This window comes from Perca fluviatilis, chromosome 22, assembly GCF_010015445.1.
Source record: "Perca fluviatilis chromosome 22, GENO_Pfluv_1.0, whole genome shotgun sequence".
Classification (NCBI taxonomy): Eukaryota; Metazoa; Chordata; class Actinopteri; order Perciformes; family Percidae; genus Perca; species Perca fluviatilis.
Window position 1 is genome coordinate 6,490,831 of NC_053133.1, and position 26,825 is coordinate 6,517,655.

Below are 26,825 nucleotides of genomic sequence, written 5' to 3' on the forward strand. Positions count from 1 at the left end.
TCAGATTTGCTGCCCTGCTGATTTTCCATCAGTATGAATCAAGTAATTAGATACAAGTCTACCCCAAACACATGTAAATAGTTGGAGTTTAGGTTTTAGCAGTCAGATCAAGAAATAAGTAAAGTTCTAATGATTTATTTATTTAGAACTACAGGCGTCTGTCCTGCTTAACACAGCATTTGTCTCCAGGCCTGTAGTCTTTTCAGATGCAGAAAGGCACCTGTAATATTTTTTTTTTTTACTGTGGCATGTCATGAATGTCAAGTGTTCCCTTCCGTGTATGCGGTGCATGTACTTTGTCCATTTCACATGTAATAGAATTAAAGAAGGTTGGTTAGCCTAATAAAGTCAGACTGTGGGTCTGTGGTTGGGTGAATTGACTTGTATGTTTCCAAAAGCAGGTCACTTTGTGTTTTATGAAAAACAAGTCTTTGGAAAAGTAATTGAGCATGCTTGGCTCCAGCTTGTGTGCGAACACAAGCCATAGGAATAGATCTTAATTCTTTTTCCCTGCCCTTTAAAAATGTTGAGCCCCTAACAACCAATGACAGTCTGAACTATTTCTGCACAGCAGGTGTCTGTGATTAAAAATTCTCCTGCCTGAAAGCCATTCATATGTGTCTTATTGGCATTCGTATATAGGTTGTAAAGTTTGGTATAAAGACCTTCAAAACTTGAATAACTGTGACACAAAGGCGTTACTTTGTCAGTGCCAAGCTGCAAGGTTTCAGGTGGAGAAATGTACAGAAACAATAAACTTTTTGATATTGTTCAGCCAATTAACAGAGGGGAACCTCTGCTGTGTAAAGCATTGGGAAAGTGTTATTTTATTCCAATGGCTTTATAAAGACAGAATTGTTAAGCAGGTCTGCTTATTGTTGAGAAAGGGCTTTTATATGAAATTTTATGTTTTTCATGTGTCACAGATACTGCTCTGTAGTTTTTATATGCCTCTTCTCGGAGTGCAGTAGCCAACACTGTCAGACATTAACATGTAATGTGTCTCAAATAATGAAGAAAGAGCCATCATATCAGATGATAGGTGGAAAATATGGTTTAGCTTCACAAGAAGCAAAGATGAACATCAGAATCACTATTTCGTTTCAATAAGCATTATAAAAAAAAACAGTACACACAGTTTTCCAAACAAAATTTGTTGTATATGTCACAATTGTGGTGCGAATTGAAAGAGGTCTTTCTCCTCACTCTCCAGTCTATCTTTTTCCACTTACCAACAGGATTTTGCAGTTCAAGAACTTCCATCAACACAAAAGATCCAGCATGTGGAATTGGTTGATGTGGAGGAACAAGGCCAACCCCAGAGGTCTTACGAGCAACAGGAAAAGAATGTGCATGAGAAGGCGAGGCAACAGCATACGCCGAACAAGGCAGGCGGCGAGAAGAAATATGAACCATGTCCGAGATGGAAGAATCTTGGTCTCATGTCTCCATGTGGGTATGTGGTGATTCCTTACGTAAGATGTGTCCTGAAATATCTTCAAGCTACCACGTACTATGCATAGTGGGAATCCCTCTTGTTGGGGGGGATGAGCTTTACATGACAGTGATGCCAAGCCTTCATCCTCAGTGAGTCTGCCAGCTGTCACACATAAAGATATGGTTATATGGGTTATACATTTTAGGGCAAGTGAAAATATTCCTTAATACACAATGATCCGAGTTAATGGATACGTTCACAGTGTGGAAACCCTTTCTGCCCAATTACAGACAGAAATGTTAGGGAAAAAATTCCCCAAAAGCTTTGTCACATATGGTCTTTGATTGATAAATAGATCTAGCAAGGGCTGAGCTGTTGCAGCTGTACCTTGTGATAACTATACCCATTTGAAGAAAGAGAGAAACTGGCTCAAGATAAAAGTATCTGAATTGCTAAAAAAAAAAAAAAAATGCCAGCTGAACCCTTGTCTTGAATTGTTAAATAATGATTTTGTAAGTAAAATAATCATTTTCAAAATAGAAGCAGGCATAATGACTCTTATTCCACATCATTATAGTAAAGCTGAGGAAAACAAACCCAGTAAGAGCTCTGGAGAGGAGAAGTCTGGTGAAATACAGGAAAACCTGGGACCAGGAGCCAAGAGCAAAATGAAAGCAGAATTCTCTGTGTCCTCTTTCCCTGGACGCCTTTCCTCCCAGAAAATGTAAGTGTCCCAAATCAGTTCTCCTTTGTCAGAATCTATCTATCTAGGACTATTTCTTTTTCTGAAAAGGAATTGAGTCTATACAAGATTTAGGAACCGATAGGAGCTAAATGCAGTGTGAAATTTGTAGTGAAAAGTATAACCTGCAAATATATTAGCCACTGTACTGAAGTTTTTTCTTCTCCGGCTGTAGCAGACAAAATATTCTCCAGCTGCTATCAGTTAGGTCGGCCTGTGGCTTTCTAAACCTAAAACAATTTTCATATTCTCGCAGATGTAAATATTGCGTCTGATACACAATATGTTACTAGTTAAGTGACATTCCAATATTGAGTGTTTGTAAACATTTTCATAATTTACATTTTACAATATTCATAATTTCTATCTTTTTTTCACATCTTTCTGAACAGTCACAATGACATAATTCACCAAACTGCTTTTAAAAAGTGTCCCCATTAGTGCAACCTTTCCCCAATGCTTCAGAATTGTCTTTCTATTACTATTTATGTAAAAGTACTGTAGATTACCAAGCTGAGCGGGGACCTTGACACACATGGTATTGTGTTCAGCCCTCATTAAGGCTGCTCCCCCTCTGCTGGGCAGTAACAGTCCGTCCGGCTGTCTCACACATGCACTGTACGTCCGGCTGTCTTGCTAATGAGGTGACCTGCATGCGCTAAAGACGTCACGTGCAGCACACTGACGTACAGAAGTAAACATGGAGGCCACTGTGCACTATCCTTCGGTGAAATGTTCAGGGTGACAAAGACGTAAAGTAAGTTAAAGGAACATGGTGCATGATAGGTTGATATGTTAGTCTTTGGCGATTAGACTCTATCGCAGTGTTAAATTATAAGAGATATAGAGCCTGTGGATATATAGGAATATCCCCCTGACGGAGTTGAGACACTGGTGGAGGTAAAGAAGGGATAAAGGAAGTCTGAAGATCTGAATGGATGTGACGTGAAGCTGGGCTTCTGATGGAGGAACCCTGGGCACTGGGAATGATGGGAACTGTAGGTTAATGGGAGGAGGGTCACATCAATTTTGCCATGACAACTGACAGCAGCAAAGAGTAGACCGATTTAAAGTTTGAATGCAACAACACGATAGCTCACGAAGATTGTGGAAAAATCTGGTTGGTTTTACTGAAACAGTAACAACCCACATTCAGCTGATGACAATGCAGCTGATTAGCTTGGGATAGAGAGAAATGTGTATTATAGTAGGCTTTCTGAATGAACTCGAGCAGGACCACGACAGCAGCCGCAGCCACGGACCAGGTGCCACCATAATCCAAGGAAATCTGCAAGGCAAGAAAACAAGGACTCCAGGGAGAGAGGAGCTCAGTGTGACGTAGGAAGTTGCCCGGTAGTCTAAGCCTATAGCAGCAAAACTAAGGGCTGGCCCAAGGCAAATCTAAGTATAACCTTTATCAAAGAGGAGAGTTTTAAGCTTACTCCTAAATGTGGAGACGGTGTCTGCCTACCTAACCAAAACTGGGAGCTGGTTCCACAGGAGATGAGCTTGGTAGCTGAAGGCTCTGGCTTCCATTCTACTTTTGGAGACTCTAATAATTGGGTATCATCTACAAAACGTTTATGGAGTGTTTCTCTGTTAATATTGCCCAATATTGCCTTTTCCCCCAGCTTTCCCCTGCTACCACAAATAACTTACTTCCAGTGTACGAGCCAGTATCTGCTCATGTTGGGACACCCTTGTCTCGAATCATTAAATCATGATTATGTTAGGAAAATAACCTTTTTTTTTTTTAAATAAAAGCAGGCATAATGACTCTTATTTCACATCATTATAGTAAAGCTGAGGAAAAGAAACCCAGTAAGAGCTCTGGAGAGGAGAAGTCTGGTGAAATACAGAAGAGAAAGCTGGGATCAGGAGCCAAGAGCAAGATGAAAGCAGAATTCTCTGTGTCCTCTTTACCTGGACGCCTTTCTTCCCAGAAAATGTAAGTGTCCATAATTAGTTCTCTTTTGTCAGAATCTATTAGGACTATTTATTTTTCTGCAGTACGAGTAATCTATACAAGATTTAGGAACTGATAAGGAAGAGCTAAATGCTTTTTTACCAGTGGTGTAATTTGTACTGGAAAGTGTAACCTGCAAATATATATTAGCAATCGACTGAACAAGGCCCTATGTAAAAGTTATTTCTTCCTCCAGCTGTTGGCAGCTACAGCTCCTCAGCTGTCCCCATATTTACATCTGCCAATGTATACAGACTTCTATCATCTTAAATTGACACTAGCCATTGTTCACTGATGGCATTCTTTGGTGCTCATCAGTTAGTGTGTAGGCCTGGCAGCTTTGTGAAGATTCGGTGTTTATCATGTTGCGTTCTGGAAAATACTCCCTCATATAGACTGGCTCCTGTTGATAATACGCTCCCCTGGAAATGCTATTTGTATGTACATGGGAACTGTCCCTCAGGAGCCCCATTTGAATATGTACCATATTTCATTGCTCCACAATGCCCAATTTTCATGATACAGTTATTGAGAAACTTTAAAAAGCCATCTGCATTTCTGTTTGCATCAATAGCGTGTATGATGATGACGACTCCCATGACATTATTCCAATCTTTATTTTCCTGCTGCTTAGATTCTGAGGAAGTTCAAACTTGACACTTGAATTTCAAAATCCTTAATGGGTCTCCTTGTGTGGGATGACCATGCTGTTTTTCCATTTAAAACACTGGAAAAAGAGATTTCATGATATTCTATTCCATCCCTTTGTCTGGCTCTGGATTGTCTAGTTGTTACACTATCCCACACCTTTGTAGATTGTTATCTGGGGTCAGAAGCACACTGTTATATCTGCTCTTTTTTGGTTCAGTAAGACCCCAGCAGGATCCATGCCCGTGGAAGCTTTCAGTGAGAGTTCATCTGAGAGTGAGGAGGAGGAGGAGCAGCCAGAGCGCCGTCCAGAGAGTAACACAGACCTGCCTTCTGAATACTGGCAGATCCAGAAACTGGTCAAGTACCTCAAGGTATGGGAATGTTACCTTGCACACCACTGTTTCCTTCCTCTCATGAATTTCAACCCAAAATAGCGATTTGTACAGAGAGCTGTACTACCGCAGGCTAAAGCAGGCCACAACTGACAGGAAACAATAAAGTCCATGCTCTTTTCCTGTCATCTGTTCAAGAATTTTGATGCTCTCCTGAGTCAGTATTCAAATTTCTAAAACTTCTTCAGAATTGCAATGCATGGAAAATAATATTAAGTCATGGAGGTACAGGAGAATTTAGGATAGCCAGTGTCATGAAAGGTCATTTTCCAATCAAATAATCCCACTGTCTGTTTTGCCTCAGTCATACTGTATCCAGAGGATGTGTATAAATAAAGTATATATATTTTAAGCGGCGCTTCGTAGGAAGATGCTTATTGAAGTTGTTGGCTCCACTCGTGGATTCCTGCTTCCTGACACAGGCCTGTTTGGTTGCACGTGTGAGCCAAGGCACAGGGTAAAGAGCTGGCACTGTTTGCCCACACCACAGAAGCATAAAAATGAAGCGCGCCCGTGATAGGTCTGACAGGGCATATGGTGAATATTAATGTGTCAAAACATGGAAGGAAAAGAAAAGGGGATACAAACGCCAATGACCCAGACTGGCTGGGAATACCTCCGACCACTTGACTTCAGAAATTACCCTACCTCCCTCAGCAGTCCCTATTATCTATTTATCTGGACAGTATCATTCAGACAGATTATATTAAAACAGACTGCGTTTTCTCTATTTTGACAGTAAAAATACCTTAAATGCTGCTTCAAAGTTATTTCAATGTGTAATGATAGTCTAGTCTACATTACATATTTTCATAGAGTATGGGATTTCTTGATATTACAAACAGATTTGTGTTCTGTGGCTTTAATGTGAAACACTGGCTAAAACAAAACCCAACCTGTGACTACTGATCTCTGATTATGCACTTGTACCCTCATGCACATGGACATGTACACACAGATAGAAGAATAGATTCACATAGATAAACGTACATACATTTCGGGCATCGCTGAATAGTATCTCCTACGTAGGAGAAACTATCTTGTACTTACGACTTAAACTTTTACTTCTTTATAACAGTTTTGAAGGCGAGGCAGCCTTGCTGAAGCCCTTAGGGCACGATACAAATGGTATTGAAAGTTCGGCCAAATGCAGCATGAACAAAAGGTTTTACCTTCTTAGTTAACAACAAATGTCTACTGTAAAACATAATGGAACTGTATATAGCGCCGACTTTAAAAAAGTGTGTATATATAGCACACGGCTATATTATATTCACTTGCATGTAGGCTGATGCCGTTACGCGCATGAATATTAAGTAGCCAACTGCTGGTAGTGAGAAAAAAGATGCTGGTTGCTTGAGCAAGCTGCTGAGTTTACATGAATTTGCTTTGTAACAGTTAAACAGATAAACAGTAGCCTACTGACTACCGGCACCTCTGATTTTTGTCCACGAGTTCCACACTGCGTACCGCCACCTCCTGCCGAGTAGGTACTCACCCCTAAATGCCTGCGCAACTGCATCTCTCACATAGCAGCTTAACGCTGAGAAAACAGCGCTGACAGTATCCTAGTTAACATAAATATTTGTAGTGGATAAACTACAAAACATCTAAAAATATTGTAACCCTGATCGCTGGGTCACTGTGCCACCGCCCGACACAGGAGGACATGATCTGTCCGCCCCAGCAGTCACCGAATCCCACGCACCAGACCAGCAAGCCGTGGCGGGTTCAACCAAGGCAAGGGTTGCGTTTGTGGCAGAACAAAACATTTTGACAAGAGGACTGTAATGAAGTCGATGTTGCGTGCAGCAGCACAACCGACTTTTGCTGTGTACGCTCTGCTTCTTGTCACTGGGGCGCAAGAAAATACTCTTTTAATGTCTGTGTCCTAATCAATTGCATGTTTTCTTACAAAAGGAGCTTTACACGTAACGTTATCTGGTATATATGGTAACCCTTCATTTTACAGTCCCCTAATTACCAAGTATTTACATAGTAATAATATTACATTATAAGATAACTACCACCGGTAAGAGGAAATAGAGAAACTACAGCTGAAGTATGAGGTAAAACCTCAAGTATTACTAAATAACTACCATATAGTTCTGACCGGTTTAGGATGGTAATAACTCAGATAAAATTGTGTACTTCCTAAAAAAATAGGCATCTAATCTTTAGAAATAGCCCCTCAATTACCCAGCAATAAAAGGTACCAATTTAGTTATCCAGGGTTTATTTTGTAACCGCTCAGATTTTATTTTATGTACTTTTCAATTAATTATTTAGTTTTATAAAGTTATTGTTCATGGCTATATAAGCTTTATTTGATTTACCCTAGAAAATATGAAAAATGACATCAGTACTGAACTGGTAATACCCACTGGGTGGACAGTTTATCTCTTGGGTAGTCATGATAGAACATCTTCACTGGTATGTTCTTGTAGATGGGTTCACAATTTACTCAGTACAAAAGCTGAAACTGGACTGTAAAAGGAAGTCTTGTTTGTTTCCAGATTATTACCAGGATATTACCATATAACTTGCAATAGATTACTCCCTTTGTTTGTGCAGTCAAGGTTCCACAAAATAACTGTGAAAAACATAAATATATTTAAACTGTAAGACTGTAAAAGGAAGTCTATTTTGTTTCCAGTTTATTACCAAGATATTACCATTTAACTTGTAATATATTCCTCAGTAGCACTTTACATTACTTTTCTGGAAGTTTCTGTGTAATAAACATATTCTGTGCTGCTAATGCAAAATGTATTTCATTTCATAGAAATTTTAGATTAAACAAGTCCGTGTGTGCTAACTACTCCTAACGTATGCTAGCTACTGTAGATATCCAATGAAAGCCGCAGACAATATTGCATTAAGTTGCTGTGAGCTGTAAACTCACCACTTCAAAATATCAAACAGTTATAATAATAATAATACCTTCTCTTCTATTTAATTACATTCAATTAAAAATACAACTTACACACAGTAACAGTTATCGTATCGTAACACCGTAAGAGCTGATTGAGAAACAAACAAAAAAACTGTCATAATGCTGCTCATTCCATAACCCTTTATTATACACTGCTTCTCATGCAGTGTGTCGAAACTCTTAGTTAAACCGCTGCCAATGAAGACAAATTCACTATCGCACTTCCTCAATAACATGCTGGTTAAAACTGTAATAAATATATACAGCCTCTGTTCTTAAGTAAACATCACATTGGTCAACATATGCATTGCTTTCTTGCACAGTAGTTAACTGTTACCATGACTACTAACATTGCTGTTAGCTTGAATACAGTTATAAGTAAACATGTTTTTTTAAATAACTTATTAAACATACTTTTTATCAAAAGCCTTACTGGTATATTATCTTTAACATGTTCACTGTCAAAAAGATGAATTTACGGCATTGCCTCTAAGATGCTTCCCAGTGGATGCAAGTGGAATAATGTCAGAGCATGGGTTTTTCTGCAATAACAGGAAGTGGCGGAGCCGGAAGTACTAAACAGGAAGTGACATCATTGTATGAACAGTATTGTTAACTAATAATGTTTTTCATATTATGTGAGACCTCTGGTTCACTTGATACACATTGAAATACGGTGTACACTAAACACCATGTCACTTGTACACCATCTGGCTCATTCCTTTCATCTACACACATACAGTTTAAACAAAAATGTAGTTAGTAAAAAAGTTTAAGTTTAATTACTAATGTTAACTAGCATTTTAGTTAGCAATAATTAGCCTGTGCCTATGTTATCTCCTTACATATACCTACGCTCTCCGTCTCTGCAAGATTGGGAATGATTAAGATTTCTCTTGGCACAGCTACCAGAAGACTTCCAACTTTCAGACAGGTTGTTCACGTCACATCTACGTCGTCAAGCTCAGTTGGAGGCTGTGCAGTAACGTTCAGCCATCACCGGAAAAGTGCATCTAATAGCCTTCACTGGTCTCCGTCCAGAGCAACGGGATCTGTTGGTCCATTTATTTAACGGTCTATGAATACTTCACACAAGACTCTACTGGAAAGTTTGGTGTACATAGGTGCTACATAGGCTGAGATGTTTATACTGGAGAATGACATACAACTCATTTTGAGAAAACTGCATTTAAAGATTTAAATAGGAGAATTTAATACATTTCTATTGGAAAAAATTGCTGAAAAACAGAATAAATGCTCAGGCCCTTAGTAATAATATAGAATATTTCAAGTTCATGAAAATTGATTATTTAATAACATGGCAGGAATATAAGGCCTACAACTGCAGTAACTCAATTAATTAACATTGGCGTATCATGCACAAAGTTGCAGAAAAAACCCACACTAGACAGTTGTATGGACACAGAACAAGACCAACAGTAGATGTCACAGCTTTCTAAAGTCTAATTGTCCATTCCAGCGCCATATGTATTTTAGCTGTGCTTAGACTCTTGCGCCTATGTTTTACACTGTCAGTTGTGACGGTCTCAGCTTTCGAGATCCTGAGCATATTAGTTTCTCTCATTGAATTGACCATCACAACTGTACTCTGAAGCCACAACTTTTCCATAACAGCAAGCATGGCAGAGGCACCTTCATAGAAGGTGGAGATGGCCATACTTGCTGCTGCCTCAAGCTTACTTTTCCCCACAAAAAGTCCCCTCAGTCAGCTGATGGTGAAGCTAACTAACCAGGCTCCCATCAGCACTGGTTCATAACAACACAACAGAACAAAACTAATTATGAATCATTCAAAAGACCAATATTTAGAACATTGGAAAGCAAACAAAGTAGACTAAATTATTTGCCAGAGTATCTGCACACTGTCAGAAATACGAAGAAGAGACGGATCCTGACTAAATACAGGCTCAGTGACGACCAACTGGGTCAGACAGAGAAACACTTCCTCCTACACTGGGAAAAACTATCTTCACTAAGAGATTTACACCTTGGAAAAATAGCCAAAAAAATAAAACTTCCCAAAGTTAACACCAGAAAAGAAGCTGGAAGTTCTAGGAGAGGGGACAACTGCTCCACTGACAGCTAAATATGGATCTGCCTGCCACAGCCTGACTCACAACCACTTTAGGTTAGGAAAAACTTTTGTTGTGCAATGTAATTGTTTTGTAATATTGTTGTATCGCGATCAGTATAGTGTATATATGTGAAACATATATTTAATATATGACGTAGGCTATGAATTTCTGTAAACTGCTTTAAGTGTGTGTGTGTGTGTGTGTGTGTGTGTGTGTGTGTGTGTGTGTGTGTGTGTGTGTGTGTGTGTGTGTGTGTGTGTGTGTGTGTGTGTGTGTGTGTGTGTGTGTGTGTGTGTGTGTGTGTGTGTGTGTGTGTGTGTGTGAGAGATTTTTCTGAGAGCTGTATATCCCAAGCCTAATGCGTGAATTATACTGGCCGTTCCCAACCTGGTGCGCGGCATGGTGACGTCAAAATGACGTAGATCTTGCCGGCGCGCCCGGATTTATAGCGCGCGAGCCAAGGTCGCGCACCACTCTTTTTTTTCTTTTCTTTTTTCATTTCAGCGGTGCGCGACAAAGCGGAAACAGGAAGCATGAACAAGCTCCTGGGCAACCAGATGCCAGGACTCTCAGAGTGACTGCAAGTCTCTTTTTGTAAACTTACTGGGTTAAGATGAGTTCTTTTATGGTGAATGAAAGGCGTGATCTGACCAAGTAGGTCATTGATGTCAATGCTGCTGCCAGTTTTGCCGTTGTTTATCTTTTAAAATATAAATAAATAATAATTCCTTCAGTTTCAATAGGGCTTTCGCTGCTGTCGGCATTCGGGCCCTAATTAATTGTAAAATCATTGGTTAAACTCCGCAGTTTGCTTAGGCAATCAGCATCTTTTTTTCTTTGGTGGCTACTTAATATTCATGTGAATGACGTCATCGGACTACATGCGAGTGAATATTGAGTAGCCATGTGCTATGTATCTACACTTTTTAACCAAAGTCCTTTTGTGCTTCAGCACGGCTGTCTCACCCTGAAAACAGCTTAATAAAGAAGTAAAAGTTGTAAGATGTAAAGATGTACGTACAAGATAGTTTCTCCTACGTAGGAGATACTGTTCGTGGCCAAAACCTAAGTTTAACTTGTACGTACAGGTAGGGTTGGGCATCGAGTACCGATTCCTAATCGGAATTGTTTCAAAAATTACGATACCATCGGAATCGTTTCTTTATTGGAATCGTTTTGGAATCGTTTGGAGGATTTGGTTTCATATCCGATTTGGGTTTCCGTAGCGGCCAGGTGCTTGTTGTGTTGCAGCCATGGAGCACAGTAAGTGGTGCTCTAGTGTGGCTTTATTTTACGTTGAAAAAGCTGTAAAACCGCAAACCACCTTTGAATCAAAATAAAACTTTCCTCTTATTTGTGAAAATAGGCATGTGACCCGTTTCAACTCCACCCCTCAAAGAATCGGAATCGAGAACCGATAAGAACCGGAATCGAAAAGAACAATCGGAATTGGAATCAGAATCGTTAAAAAAACGATGCCCAACCCTACGTACAGGTTAAACAAAGGTTTTGGCCGACATTTTTTTTTTCACCTTGCCTTCCAGGGCTCACGTAGATAGTTCAGTGCAACTGAGTAATCTTTCATACAAAACAGTGCTGTAAATTCAACTCTCGGTAGATATTTTTAGCTTAGCAAAACAGAACATAATGGAAGGAAATTCCCACTATGAAAGCAGGCTTCTACTAGTTCCAGAAAGGGGGGAAAAGAAGATGTAAATGATATAAAAAGGGCAAATTCAGATAAAAAAAAAAAAAACTCATTGGTTTGTATATTTTGTACTTTTCAGTGGGATTGTGGCATGAGCTTTAGGTTTGTGTGAGCGTTCCTGCTTCAACAAGATGCAGCATTGCACTAACCAACATGCCCCAGCTTTTTATCTGTCTGGAAACCACACAGCACAGTTATTTATGGGGTTTGTCCAGTAGTCATTTTATAATATCATTACCATCAGACGCTGAAACTTACCATGAGCCAAGTTAAATATCTGTTTTATTTTAGGAGGAGACCTTTTTTTCCCCCCCTTTCCCTTGCACTATAGACAGCCGTTTGTACTCTAGGAAGTTTAATACTTTCATAAAGCGATACATTGGATGTTCTGTTTTGTGTTTTAATGCTATTTATGTAGAAATATTTGCCTAGGGTTCTGATGTGTTTGTTTTTATACTTGTATGACTGGAGGTCTGTACCTGAAAAATGTACATGATTACATGTTCTCTCACAAAATCCAGCATGCAGATTTCAGTCTGTCTAGCAAGCATTTGTGTTTTTGTGTGGTGTATGTATGTCTGCAAAACAGTGACATGGAAAATGAGTATTAACATAATTCACCATCCTTCTCCCAGTCTGCAATGCATCAGTGCCACATTATAAGCAAACATGTTTATTATACTCTATATTTAAGCGTATTTTCTATAGGCTGTATTCTGTAAATAATAGGCCTTCCATAAACCAGACTGGAAACAAGACAAGCTAAGTAACAACTTTGCTAATAGGACTGAATAACTTCACATGGTAAGTTAAGCAACTAAGCCACAAAAGGTCATGTGAGTATTTTGTCTTAGGTTAAATTATTTAAATATTCTCCAGCTGCCATCAGTTAGGTTGGCTTGTGGCTTTCTAAACATAAACAATTTTCATATTCTCACAAATGTAAATATTTTGTCTGATATGCAATATGTTACTAGTTAACTAATAAACATTCCAATATTGCATGTTCACAATTTACTTTTTAGAATATTCATAATTTCTTTTTTTTTTTACTGAGCAGATGATTTTTCTCATCTTTTCTGAACAGTCACAATTAAATAATTCACCTGACTGCTTTTAAAATGTGCCTCTATTGCTGCAACGTTTCCTAATTGTTAGAATAGAATAGAGTCAGAATTGTGTTTCTATTGCTATAAGTTTACTTTAAATGTAAAAGTACTGTAGATTAACAAGCTGAGCAGGGACCTTGACACACATGGTATTGTGTTCAGCCCTCATTAAGGTTGCCCCCCCTCTGCTGGACAGTAACAGTACTACTGCCCTGCTCTGCTCTCATGAGAACCATTTTACTAATTGCTACACTAAAACGTATCCTGTCTCCATTGTACAAGAGCCAGTGTCAGCTCATTTTCTCAACAGAAGTGAATTTGTAGCTAATTATATTCTAAGTAGTTAAGCCTTTTTGATGCTTGTTTTAATAACTGCAACACTCAAAACATTTAATTTTAGAGCCTGTAATGCATTTGCAACATGTCTAATCTGGGGAATTTACTTACAAGAATAATAGCATAATTTTATTCTCATGAGTTAAGCAACTTTTCAATTCAAAGACCCGACTAGACATTTGCTCAGCGTGCACTGCACTCATTTTATGACATAAAGGCCTATTAAGTGATCAAGTTTTATGTTATAGGAGATACTATGTCAAATATGAAGCAAGAAACAACCAGTAATCATTAATTATATCCCTGCAGTACCTTTCCCATAATAGAGCAGAAGATTGGGTTTGTTCTTGTCATTAGTAGCCTTCCCTCTAAGTCTGCTGTAGACTGCAGTGAAGTATAAAACCTCATGCATCTTCTATGAGTCGACCTCTGCCAAGACCCGCTACTTCTCTCTTACTACACTAAGCTCTATGAAGCGCTGTCATTGGCTTGAGTCTGCCTGTCACCAGTCCAGCATTGCAGACATACACTCTCATGTATCTGAGTACTTATACTCAATATGTATGTTTACCTCTGCTGGCATACAGTCCAAGCCACACACTCCTCCACAAAATATCTACAACAAAACGTTGAGAAAAGGGCCTGATATCAACAGGGTATCATTGACAGCCCTATTCACCCCATTTCTGCTCCCACATACTTAGTGCTGTGATTTATAGTGGCTCATGCAGGCCAGTCTGTGTCTGCAGAATCCAGTCTGCTGCTCCAAAGGAACCACACAAGAAAAAGACCTCCATTCAGTAGTGTGAAGGCATCTGCTATTTAGTAGCTCAGACTGAGACACCTGCAGTAAAGGAAGAGACAAAATGCGTAAAGCATCTTTAAGTGGCTCATACTGCGTAAAGCATCTTTAAGTAGCTCATACTGCTTAATCTCTTCTAAATCAATTTCTAATTATGTAAGTCTGTCAGACAAGGCGATAAGCATTTAAAGTAGTATTGTTATTGACTATAGTTGCATAATTATTACTATTTAGGGATCATTTTGACATATACCCTGTCATTACTGTAGATATGGATTTTCTGTCACTTATTATTTTGCATTATGAGTTATATGTATTATTTTTTTTTATCCACACGTGCTGTGTGGCTCTATTTAAAACAACGTCAATTTGTGGGTGTGTCCAACTTTTGTCCAGACTTACATGTCTTACTTTAAGTTCATGCACATTTAAAAATACATAAGCAAAGCAAAGCTAGTGAATAATATACTGTGCAGGGACAGGCAGAAAACCTGTTATTTGAAGCTTCCACCTAAATGTTTCACAATTAAAGTTAAAATTTCACAATGTTCTAGAGAAATATCTCAATCTAAATTAATATTGGATTGATTGCCATTCAATTTTGTGCAGACATGCGTATACTTTGGTGATCCCCTAACTATAAAATTAACTGGAATAAATCTAATCTTCTTTTGTTGAACAACAGGCATGTGACATAAGCCATTAATGTTACAGTACCAACCCAAAGCAAAAGTACATGGGCATCACCATACACGCGTCGCTACAGCGTCCAGGACAACTATGAAACTATATTAAGTAGTCTGCTGGCATCACTACGGTCCAGGATTGCTGTTGTTTTAAATAAACATAGTTCCTCGTGTGAATTTCTTAAGTACAATGATCCCCCTACCCCCACCAATACATTTCTGGAAGAAACTTGATACCTTAATTTGGCAGTATATTTGGAATAATAAACAACCTAGGCTAAAATACTCTACCCTGCAACATACCACAAATACGGGAGGCTTGGCCCTCGCTAACCCTAAAGAGTATCACAGAACCTTTCAGCTACGGCCCCTTGGGGTGTGGATGGACCCATCATCTACAGTTGTGTGGATGGACCCATCATCTACAGTTGTGTGGATGGACCCATCATCTACAGTTCCATGGAGAGAAATAGAGCAAAACCTCACTGGAAGTCTAAGACTGCAAGACCTTGACTTTGCAGTAGGCCTGCACAATAAATCATTATAAAATCGCGATCTTGATTTACCCTGTTTTGTGTCAGTTTAAAAAATAAATAAATAAATAAGTCACGTGTTTCACTCGTCAGTTCAGGGCTTCACCCTCACCCAATGACAAAGCACCTTTTAGTCACATGTTTCACTTATCGAGCGTGCGCGGTAGTTCGGAAATAAACCAAATGGATATTGATGAAAACCCAGGTACTAGTGACAAGAATCAGCCAACCACTCAGTCTCAAATGGAACTCGTTTTGGTGGTGTGGAAGTATTTTGGATTCAAGCAAGACGACGATAGCCTGGGTAAACTCTGACGAACTTCCGGCAAATTTGAGATTTGCTCTGCAAGTCAGTCTGGCGAAGAGCCCATTCAAACCCATTTCCAATGTCACCAAAATCAAGTCACCAATCACAACCGCTGAGGCGGGCTTTACACCAATCACAACCGTTGAGGCGGGCTTTACGCGACGACGATAGCGCAGCGACAGCAACCGAAGCCGTGCTTCACGTGCTTGGCCATGACCGGTGACCGGCAGGTCAGTCTGACATATGACGATTTCATGCCGGTCAATGGTACAATTAACTGACAACATAAATTATACGAGTTACAGTTCTCAAGGACGCACGCACATACGGATGCGACAGCACAGTCTCTTTTTCCTTTCTCTCAACTTTTCCGCGTGTCCGCGCTATTCTCGCACATGTAGGGAACCTCGTGAATTTACCTGCAACATGTCAGCTGTTTGGAAATTCTTCAGCGTGTGTGCAGAAGATAACAAGTTTGCAATATGCAACACCTGCAAGGAAAAAGTAGGGCATGGGGGGACGACACCAAAAACCAAAATCAAATTTTTTTTTGTTGGATATTGGATGTGAAAAGCGTCACCAAGATCGTTGGTCTGATTGACTATCCAATTGTGCCCAGAGGTATTTGTGCGGCGTCCGTTGGTGACGCCCCTTTGGAAATGAACTGTCAATGAACCTTTCCCAGACCCACTCTCAGTTACAACTGAGAAGGGTCTGGTGTCAACCAGGCTAAGACGACGAGGGTCAGTCTGATGTGATTTGCAAGGCATGTTTTGCCCTTGTTGCAGCACCGCAAAATAACACCACAAATCGTGGCAGAGAATTGTGATATCAGTTCTAAGCTAAAAAATCGTGATTCATATTTTTCCCTGAATCGTGCAGGCCTACTTTGCAGGTGTGTGTCCAAAAAAGTGTATGCTGGCCCATGGCCCTATTATCACTAACACACTGACCAACTTTAAACCGGTGGAGGAGCAACTACGCTACACCAATAAGTGGCATTTGAATACCCCAATATGGCACAATGCACACTTACTGTCTGGTAACAAACCCTTTGCTTGTAAGCAGTGGAGTGACAGAGGTATTTATACTTTATCTGTGCTTAAGATCAGCCCTAAAATGTTATGCAGTGCCATGGGGAAACCACCCAGTCATTAAATGGTTTTTTGATTTTCCTGTGAGAGGATTAGTGTCTAAGATTTATGCTCAACTGATGCAAATATCCATAGGAGAACTCCCAATAGTAAAGAAATGGGAACGAGAGCTGAGCCCTGAGGGGAACACAATTAATTGGGAGACAGTTTGGGACAACATTTTCCGCTGTTCCAAGAACCCAAATCACCAGTATATCCACTTCAACATATGCCATAGGACATATTGGACTCCTCAGTAGAGATCCGTCTCGAAAGCCATTCCCACTCCCTATTGTACATTCTGTCAACCTGAACAAACTGGAACTTTCCTACATATGGTCTGGGAGTGTGAACAGGTACATGAGTTCTGGCATAAAACAACATCAATAATATCTGATGTGATAGGATATCTAATTCCTACTGACCTGATTGTTTTGTTACTTAATGATGACTCTAAGGCCCTGTTTACACGATGATGCTCTCGGGAGAAAAAGAAAAAATATTTTATCGGATGTGCCTTTCGTTTATACGGCGACGGCGATTTTGGGGCTTAAAAACGCAAAAAAGTGAAACCACCCTCCAGAGTGGAAATCTTAAAAATGCTCCACCGTCGCGTTACCGTCTAAAGCCGGGCTATTCAATTGGCGGCCCCCGGGCCGGGTCCGGCCCCTGTGGGATTTTGTACCGGCCCTTGGAGTGAAGTGTAGTTATTACATATGGGTAGTCTCATACATCGCATGACTATGGTTAATTGTACATTCTTTCGTGCAGTAGGAGGCGGTATGCACCCCTTTCAGCCATGGTGGCAAAACAGGTAGATTAGAATATCTACCTGTTTCGGCCGGACATATATTTTGGGGGACCACACATGACCAATCAAAGTCGCCCATTCGCGCGCTCTAGTGCCGCGTTCTGACTTTCTTTCAAGCCAAACACAAAGTTTGGCTAACAAGAAAAAATGTCTCTCTCCACCTTAAAAAAAAGAAAAGTTGACTCAGAGAACAGGCAGTTCAAAAATGAATGGACAGAGAAATACGCGTTTATTGCCGTTGATGTGAATCCTGTGTGCTTAATCTGCAACGAGTGCCTCGCCGTGTGCAAAGAGTATAATTTGAGAAGGCATTTCAAGACAACGCATGCTAACTTTGATGCTACTTTCCCTCCGGGCTCCGCTGCTCGGAAGCAGAAGATAACGGGGCTTACATCTTGTTATGAGCAAAGACGACGCATTTTGTTTCGGGCCTGTACAGATCAAGAGAGAGCAACTGCGGCATCGTTACGAGTGGCATGGATATTGGGCAAAAAGAAAAAGCCGTTTACAGACTCAGAGACAGTCAAGGAGTGTATGCTAGCATCCATTGAGGAGGTGGTAACAGATGAGAAAACCCGAAAAAACATTATCGATTCGATCAAGCAAATTCCAATTTCTGACACGTCAAATATGAGGAGAGTCGAGTCCCTTGCATCGGACGTTTTTGAGACGCTTTTGGACAAGCTGAGGAATGCCGAGGTGATGTCTTTGGCCGTGGATGAGTCGACTGATAACAGTGATGTTGCACAGCTGTGCCTCTGTGCGATTTTTGATGGGGAATGTTTTCGTGAGGATCTGCTTGGACTAATTCCAATGGAGGGGCATACTACCGGTGAGATTCTCTTCACAAAAATTGCTTCATTCTTTGAGGAGAACAACTTGGATTTGGCACGCGTCAACATGTTGGTGACGGATGGTCGCCTCGATGGCGGGCAGGGATCAGGGGCTCGCCGGAAGGATGGCAGCGCGGTTCCGCAGGTGAGATCTCTGCGTGCCTCATCCACCAAAGCCTCCTGTGTGCCAAGCTGAGTGGTGAGTTAAAAGAGACCATGGACTCTGTTATGGCAATTATAAACTTCATCCGTTGTACCTCCAGTTTACAGCACCGCCTTTTCCGCAAGCTGCTGACTGACATGTCTGCTGAATATAAAGATTTGCTCATTCACAATGACATTAGATGGCTTAGCAAAGGGAACGCTTTGAAACGTTTTTGTGAACTAAAAGAGGAGATTCTGGTGTTTCTCCGGTCTTCAAACTTGAAAAAAGCTGGCAAGTTTCTGTCTCTGATGGAAAATGATGAGTTTAATGCCGCTGTTTGCTTTTTGAGTGACGTTTTCCATCATTTGAACCAACTCAACATGGAGTTGCAGGGCAGAGATAAAACAGTCGCAGAACTTGTGGAGAAACTTCATGCTTTTCAAAGAAAGCTCTCAGTCTTTTCTGCTGATCTTTGTCCTGCCAAGATGCTCCACTTCCCCACATTGAGAAAATCTGGCCTGCAAATTACCGAGGTGATGTCAGGGTTTATTGACTCATTGAAAAACAACTTTGCCACTAGGTTTGAGGATTTCAGCATCTCCAGTGAAGTGATGAGATTTGTAAAGGACCCTTACTGTGTGAATGTTGAGGCAGACTTTGCATTGAAAGGGAAGGAGCTGGTATCGTCATTGGATGAGGGGTCTTTACAACTGGAACTCATTGACATTCAGTCGTCAGATGACTTGCGACAGTCATTGCAGCAGGCAGGTTTTGAAAAGTTCTGGACCCATGAAGTCAGCCGAGAGAAATTTCCACATTCAAGGGGTCTTGCACTTTTTCTTCTGACAATGTTTGGCTCAACATACACTTGTGAGTCGTCATTCTCACACATGAATGCCATTAAAACTCACAATCGCATATCTCTCACTGACCAGCATCTGCAACACTGCTTGCGCATTGCCCTGACAACATATACACCTGACTTTACTGCTCTTGCAAAGTCAAAAAAATGCCATTTCTCTCATTAGATGGCAAATGTTGGCAAACTGCATCCAAGGTAACAGGCATAACTAGTCAAGCAAGAAATGAGGATTGATTTTTGAACGGTATGATGCAATTAACATGTTTTTCACTCCACATTATGCACTTAATGTTTTTCTTGATGTGGTCTTATTGTTGAATGCAGTTTGAAATGTTTTGCCTTGATAAAGTGCCATGCACTGTTATGTTGTTTTAATTTTATTCTGTACCACACTATGCACTTTGGTTTTATTTTTGTTGGTGGAGATACATTGATGTTGCCTGTCATTCAAATGAGTGCAATCTTAAATATCTGTGATATGACTGACCTAGACTGATTGTTAAGGTGTCTGATTTATTTTCAAACTGGACAAAAGTAAGTACAGTATTATTTTGTTAGAAGGGAAAAAAAGTGTGTGTTGTAATCAGCACCATTTAGCTCCATTTCTGTTTTTAGCCTGTTGAGAAGGGAGACTTATTTTTCTGAGAATGATTTCCCTCTTTACTAACACTGAAATGTATCTCCACATTGTCAATTGAGGATAACGAGCTGTAAAGTTGGTACAGTTATGTGCAATTAAGTGGATGTTTTCTGTTAGTGAATTGCATTTCTCTAATTGTCTGTGTCTCTGATTTTTCAACATTGTATTGCCATTTGAATGGAACAATGCCTTGGGCCTATGTGTCTTAGTGCATCACAATGTGCATATGTTGTTCTGCATTTACAAAATAGAATATATTGACTCCTTCAGTATGTTGTTGTAATTTCTTTATTTGTTACTATAATTACTCATATTCTCCGGCCCCTTATTTTGCCTCAGTTTCATGACCTGGCCCCAATTCCAAATTAATTGAATAGCCCTGGTCTAAAGGGTAAAAACGCAAAAGTCTGAAGACAGAGGTGTGGAGAGAGACGAGAAAAAGGCGTCTGTTGTTACGGAGTAGGCTACAGAAATTATAGGCTCCTGTTAGAATTTCAATGTAATGGCTCAATATTTAAATGATTTCGACAATGTGGATAAGGTTGTTATAGTTCGATGACGATATGTAGGCTATTCATTTGAGCCAGAGTAGGCGACAACGTTGCAGATGAAGAGAGAGAGAGAGAGCGAGCGAGTGGCAGCGGCCAGCGGGCAGAGGAGGGTCTGCTTCAGCCTCCTCTGCCCCCTGCCTCTCGCTCTCAAGCAGCGGCTGAAGGGCCGCGAGGCTCAGGGTATTGGTAGTGCTCCCGTGGGTGCTGTGCTGTGGCTTATCACGGTCAACTGTGCCGGTCATCATCAGACAAACATGCAACTCCACCTCCTCGTCTTTCCAGACAAGCTTTTGTTGTTCGCTTCGACATGTTTTGGTTTTGCGCTACTAAGGAGAGAAGTAGAAGGAAGGTTCTACGCAGGCGGGTGCCTTGGTGATGTTGTGTGGCAGTGCCACCTAGTCACCTGGAGTGCATACTACATCGAATTTCACACACTTTTGCGTCACCATATGCACGCAGATTCCCCCCCCATAACGCTCGTCTAAACGCAGAATAAAAAGTGATAACGCAACGCCACTTTTGCGTTTTCTCTCCAGATCGTTTCCATGTAAACATAGCCTAAATTACACCTGCTTGAGAGACCGAGGAAGATTTGGCTAGCTGGCTCAACTGCAACCAAGAAAATGAGAGCTCAACGCTGGCTCCCCCTCCACTCGCTTTGTATAAAACAGTGGTTAGCGTATCTCCATTACATTATGCTTGAGCTCTCTACAGCAAGGATTAACAAAGCCAAACCATCAACTGTCAGCCTATGGGAAAGCGCAGCAGCACAAATATCAGACCTAATGACCTCAACGCCACAAGAACTAGAGGAGAGCAACTAGGCAAGGTGTGATTTCTGTTTGTTTTAGTTTTTTTTCCTCGAGACCACAGAGGGTCGGGGAGGGTTTTTGTTCTTGTTCAATTTGTGTTCATCTGTTCTATGCACCACTTGACATTACCTGGCACGTATTGTGGAATTTGTTTTGCATAAAGTTTTGCATAATAAAAAATAGATTTTCCAAAAAAAAAAAAGCCTTGAAAAAAACTCCAAAAGACAACAAAACTCCTAAATAATAAAGTCGAGGACTCGGAGGGCAGAAGACGACGTAATAACGTACTTATACTGGGAAATATATAAACCCGAGAAAGAGGAAGGCTCCGACCCCTGCTCTTACATGCAGGGGCAATCTGTTGCAGCACACACAACTAGAAACATTAGCATCATACAGCCATAGATGGAAGAGAAAAACGTGACTTTCCAAAATTGTGATTGCTTCCACTTTAGTTTCCTTCTGCCTTTAATAATTTGATTGTGTTTTACCAGCTCTCTTTTTAATGCTAACTGTCAATGTTTTGCTGTAAACAATCTGTTTTCTTTGCTCCGCTTGCTGTCTTACAAGCACATGTCCTCTCACGCAATCATAAAGGTGCGTCATGATCTGTCAATCAAATACAGCTAGAGGCGGGACTTGACCAATGTATCGCTCTGAGTAGTCACAGCGCTGCGGAGGAGGGACTGGCTAGTCCACACAACATTCCCAGATGGTAAAAAATGTGCTCTGGTTCATTGGCATTTCTTTAAACCAATCACAATCGTCTTGGGTGGCATCAAGTGCCGGACGGAGCAACTGTGCCTCTGCAAAATAGCCTTGGGAAGGAACTTGTTTTGGTTGAACGTGCTCTTTCAAAAGTTTGTTTTAGTTGTGCAACAGAAAACTCCGATTGGACAGATATTCTAGCTAGCTGTCTGGATTTACCCTGCAGAGATCTGAGGAGCAGTTAACCATAGTCCTCATAAATCGACCGCCTTTTAGAAACACAACGAAAGCGGAAGGTGACGGAAATGAGGAACATCTGGCAAAATTTCCGGAGGCACCTGAACAATCCTGAAAATGAAACGTCGTCGATATAGACTACTCTGTAAGTGGCTGATGCCTCTCCATCCGTTCAGATAAACAAAGCAACACCCATAAATACATAGGCTATTTTAACCATTTTCTGGCATTCAGTTGCACCACATTGATTTAAAATATTAGACTACAATGTATTACAACCATGAGAAATACATGATCCTTGCAAAAAGTAATGTCGGTGAGTGACAAGCTCACTTTACAGGTGAAGTAGAAATGGTTTCAAGTATTATCTATAATTTGAGTAAATAGGGCTTATATTACATTAGTGAAATGTCCACCATTCAGTTGTTCTTTACCAAAAAGTGGGAGTACTCAATTTCTGACCAGTTAAATCCGTGTCTATCTCTCAATGTTAATGAGAGCAAAAAATAGTTTGTGTATCCGCCCTTGATTCAGATCTGCTCCAAAATTGTATGGGTTCTTTCTTAGCCCATGCTACACCTTTCACCAACTAAATTGGGCCACTAGTTTTTCTGTAACCATAGGAAAACATTTATGAATTTTGAAAAAGGGCGTAGTTCCCCTTTAACTAGTAGTGGTATTGCATTTTGATTATGGAAATGCCAAGCCAGTCCAATAGCGGTTGAATTGTTTTCACTTTCATCTGTCCCTATCATGCGCAGAGAGTCAAAGATCTTTCACCATAAAAGATTGTCAGATGTTGTCAATGTTTTAAAGAATGTCGACAATACTTCAAGACCAAAGCTAACAAAAATGAAAGCACATGATCTGTTACTGTTCTCCCAGCTATTACTCCTAAACATAGCTTTTTTTGTTGTTTTTACAAGGTATGAACCTTGCCTGCCGAATCCTTTGAAGAGTGAGAATGAAGGAGACAAAGGAAGCTCTAGATCCACTGCTGTTAATGTGGCAAATGGTTCAAATTTAGGCTAGCATCATGATATGGAGAACACATGTGGCTGTTATCCTGCTGTGTCAGAGCACTGGTTTGTGAGGGAGATATGATCAAACACCACTTGAGACTCTGCTAAGGCCTACACTGATGAGCCGGCCCCTCCAACAGCTGCATGAAACAGATTATTGCCCGGTCTTCTATGAAGTGATGGGTTATTTTCTACTCATATGGGTAGCTGATAGCAGGACATGCTACATTTTTATGTTTGGTTGAAATAATCTGTTTAGGATGGTCCTGCCATCTTAAAATTGCTTATGAAGCTTGGAACAGTGGAGACGTCCTTGAATTCACTTGATGAGAATTATATCTGTGGCACATTCAAACTAATGCAAAAAAGAAATAATATTTGATTGTTCACTTGCCAAAAGATTTTGGACTGGATGTTTCAGTGTCACATATCAAAGCCATGTAGCAGGTCTAGTATTACAGCAGCTAACTGTTCTAACTGTTGCATTTCCAGGCCATGAGCTTCAGTTTTATCTGACTACCGATTTTTTTCCCCCTTCTCATGATCAAAACTATTGCATGTCAACAAGGTTTGTTATGCAATTGCATATGATATAGACTAAATATGGAAATATAAAAACACCATTGCTGCATGCCATCTTAAAGCACCAACCCTAAGACTGGTATTTTAAGTGCTATAATGCTGTCAACATCCATCCACAGCTAGGACATTATGTGGATTTATGCATTGTGATGGGAATCTGAACAAAGATAGTAAGTAAGAAAGTATTTGGACACTAAATTTAGGAGAAAAAAGTAAAATAGAGTCATGGCAGAAACACACCGCGAAAAGCTGTGAAGCAGAGCTATTTTCTTTTTGGCGCCCATGTTATCCAATCTGTCTGGCTGCGATCAGGTGAACAGGTACGGTGGCCCTGAGAGGCCACAGCACACACAAATAAGACAACACATGCAACTAAACCACAGCACACACTAATAAGACAACACATGCAACTAAACCACAGCACGCACTAATAAGACAACACATGCAACTAAACCACAACACGCACTAATAAGACAACACATGCAACTAAACCACATGCGTGCTGTGGTTTAGTCGCATGTGTTGTCTTATTAGTGCGTGCTGTGGTTTATTTGCATGTGTTGTCTTATTGTTGCGTGCTGTAGCCTCTCAGGGCCACCGTAAACAAGTCTTAAATTACATTTCCATAATTTAAACGTCTTATTTTTTAATTAGGGTAGGTCTTAAATTTTGAGGTGATACCTAGTTAAATTACAAATAGCTCCCCACAGGATTTGCTTATTTAAATATGGTTTGATCTTTGGTCCAGTCTATCTCTTTCTTTTTTTGTAATATTTCGATTGGTTCTCCACAGGCCACCTGCTTTCACAAATAGGATTAAAGAAGTATACAAAACATACAGGTGACAGTTGGCCAAGGGTTTTAGAAAAGACACAAAGCCTTAATTTTTCTGATTGTTGATATAATCTGGATAATTAGGTTTTTAGTACAGACAACGCTACAAAACAATAAACTATTATACGTGAAGTAGAGGAGCGGACTTTTAATTTAGTGGCTGCATAGCTGGAGTTAATAATTTACTTGACTGTTGAAGTTGTTGAATGGTAGATATACTGTAACGTGTAGCCCCCATGTCTTAATGTGAAGAATTAACTATAGCCTACTCTGTGAGTGTGAGAACAACCAGAACAGCCTTAACAATTCCAAGAAAATTGTAATTAAAATGTAAAATTAAAACTTTTTAAACAGTTTTATCTGTTGTATGGAGTTCTAAAAATATCCAGAAAATATCCTTATTAATGTTGTCAAGTTGATATCAAACACAAAGCTCAACCCTAATGTGCATTTGTTTTGCTGTGGAAATGTATGACATTTTCTCTGTCGAGGTCCATAAAAGGTCTTTAAAAAGCAAAACATTTGATTTTAAAAAGTGTGCAGCAAGGTTTGACCAGACATGCCCACTTTTAAATATGTGTATTCTTTATGTTTATAGTAAACACTTAGAGTGGTAACAAAACTTAATCAGTTTTCTGCCCCATGTGTGTTGAGGGGCTTGAATTTAAATCAAAGAACATATTTTTCCCTCTCAAAGCACTTGCTGACTTAGTAGTGTTGTAGCTACTAAGTTGCTAATCACTGCATGGGTCCGTTTCTGAAAGCAGAGGCCCGTTCCAGAAAACAGGTTTAGTGAAAACTCTGAGTTGGTTAACCCTGAGATGAGGGAAACTCTGGGTTTTCCGTTCCAGAAAGAGAGGTAACTTAACCTCAGAGTCAGTTACTATGGTAACTGAGTCTGTGAACCTAACCTGGTCGGGAGCAGGTTTTCTTCAAGAAACCTTGAGTTTCTCTCAGTCTCCTCCCGCTGAGAGGGAGGAGACTGAGAGAAACGGGGAAAAAAACTCGAGTTTCTCTCATTCTCCTCCCTCTCAGAGGGAGGGGAAACTCATTTCCTCATTCATTCAGTCTGTATCAGGCGCATTTTAATGCAGTTTGTTATCTGCATGAATAAAAAAAATTATTGGTTTATGTTAGGCAGACTATAAAATGTTTTTTTCTCAAACATATCATGTCCTTTTGTCGACGATCCCGTTGATGAAAAAGCTGTATTAATTCAGAGTTTACGTCGGGAGATGATATTGAATCCCGACTAGATTTTTTTTCATTTCCGCATAACCGATTTGAGTGGTATTTTTTATCACAGTCTATTAGATATGTAGATACCTTATCCTTCCACTAGTTCAACACCGTGGACAGGCTTTAACATCCCAGCAGATTCTTTGTGTTTTTTGCAAACGGCAGTTTTCTTTATAACAGCAGCGGATCATACTGTAATAGTAAAGCCACTGTATGTAGAGCCGTCAGAAAAGTGTGATCGCTCTGAAACGTTTTTTAAACGTGTTCCCTGGACAAAAACCACTGAGAGCCATTAAAAAGAAATAAATGATTATACTTATAGTTCTGTTAATGATCATGGTGCTGCAGCCTCAGAATGGGAATAGTATAGTTAACTTTTTCGCCCGCAGGATTGCACCTGAATAAAATTATAGGTGTAGCCTACAATTCCAGTTTTCACCAGTAGCCTAATATTATAAGTTAACTGTGATTAAATATGAAATTAATACACTGTTAATCGCGTACGACACTTAAGCAGCAATTTTCTCCCACACAAATTCTCTCTCTTTTGCAGCAGCAGCCGCTGTCTTGCTTTTTTTAACGAAATGCATGTTCAAACTCGCTGTTTGTGCGCATGAGTATTTCCGCCGACCCGTTTGTTTGTGGTTGTTACCATGGTGAATCGTAGAATCATGGCTCCATTCATACTGCCTTATGTGCACGCGCGTAACCCTGA

At 40.2% G+C, this 26,825-nt stretch overlaps 1 protein-coding gene across 3 annotated transcripts in view; it reads left to right on the forward strand.

The window, feature by feature from the left end:
• Positions 1-26,825, forward strand: part of odad2 (outer dynein arm docking complex subunit 2) — a 66,791-nt gene that overhangs the window by 8,357 nt on the left and 31,609 nt on the right. For 2 of the 3 annotated variants that reach the window (XM_039790868.1, XM_039790870.1), the window contains exons 8-11: positions 1,239-1,456; positions 2,016-2,162; positions 3,979-4,128; positions 5,015-5,168. In XM_039790868.1, the coding sequence (XP_039646802.1) occupies positions 1,239-1,456; positions 2,016-2,162; positions 3,979-4,128; positions 5,015-5,168 (669 nt within the window). The remainder of the gene's footprint in view (positions 1-1,238; positions 1,457-2,015; positions 2,163-3,978; positions 4,129-5,014; positions 5,169-26,825) is intronic. The other variant, XM_039790871.1, reaches the window with a different exon arrangement.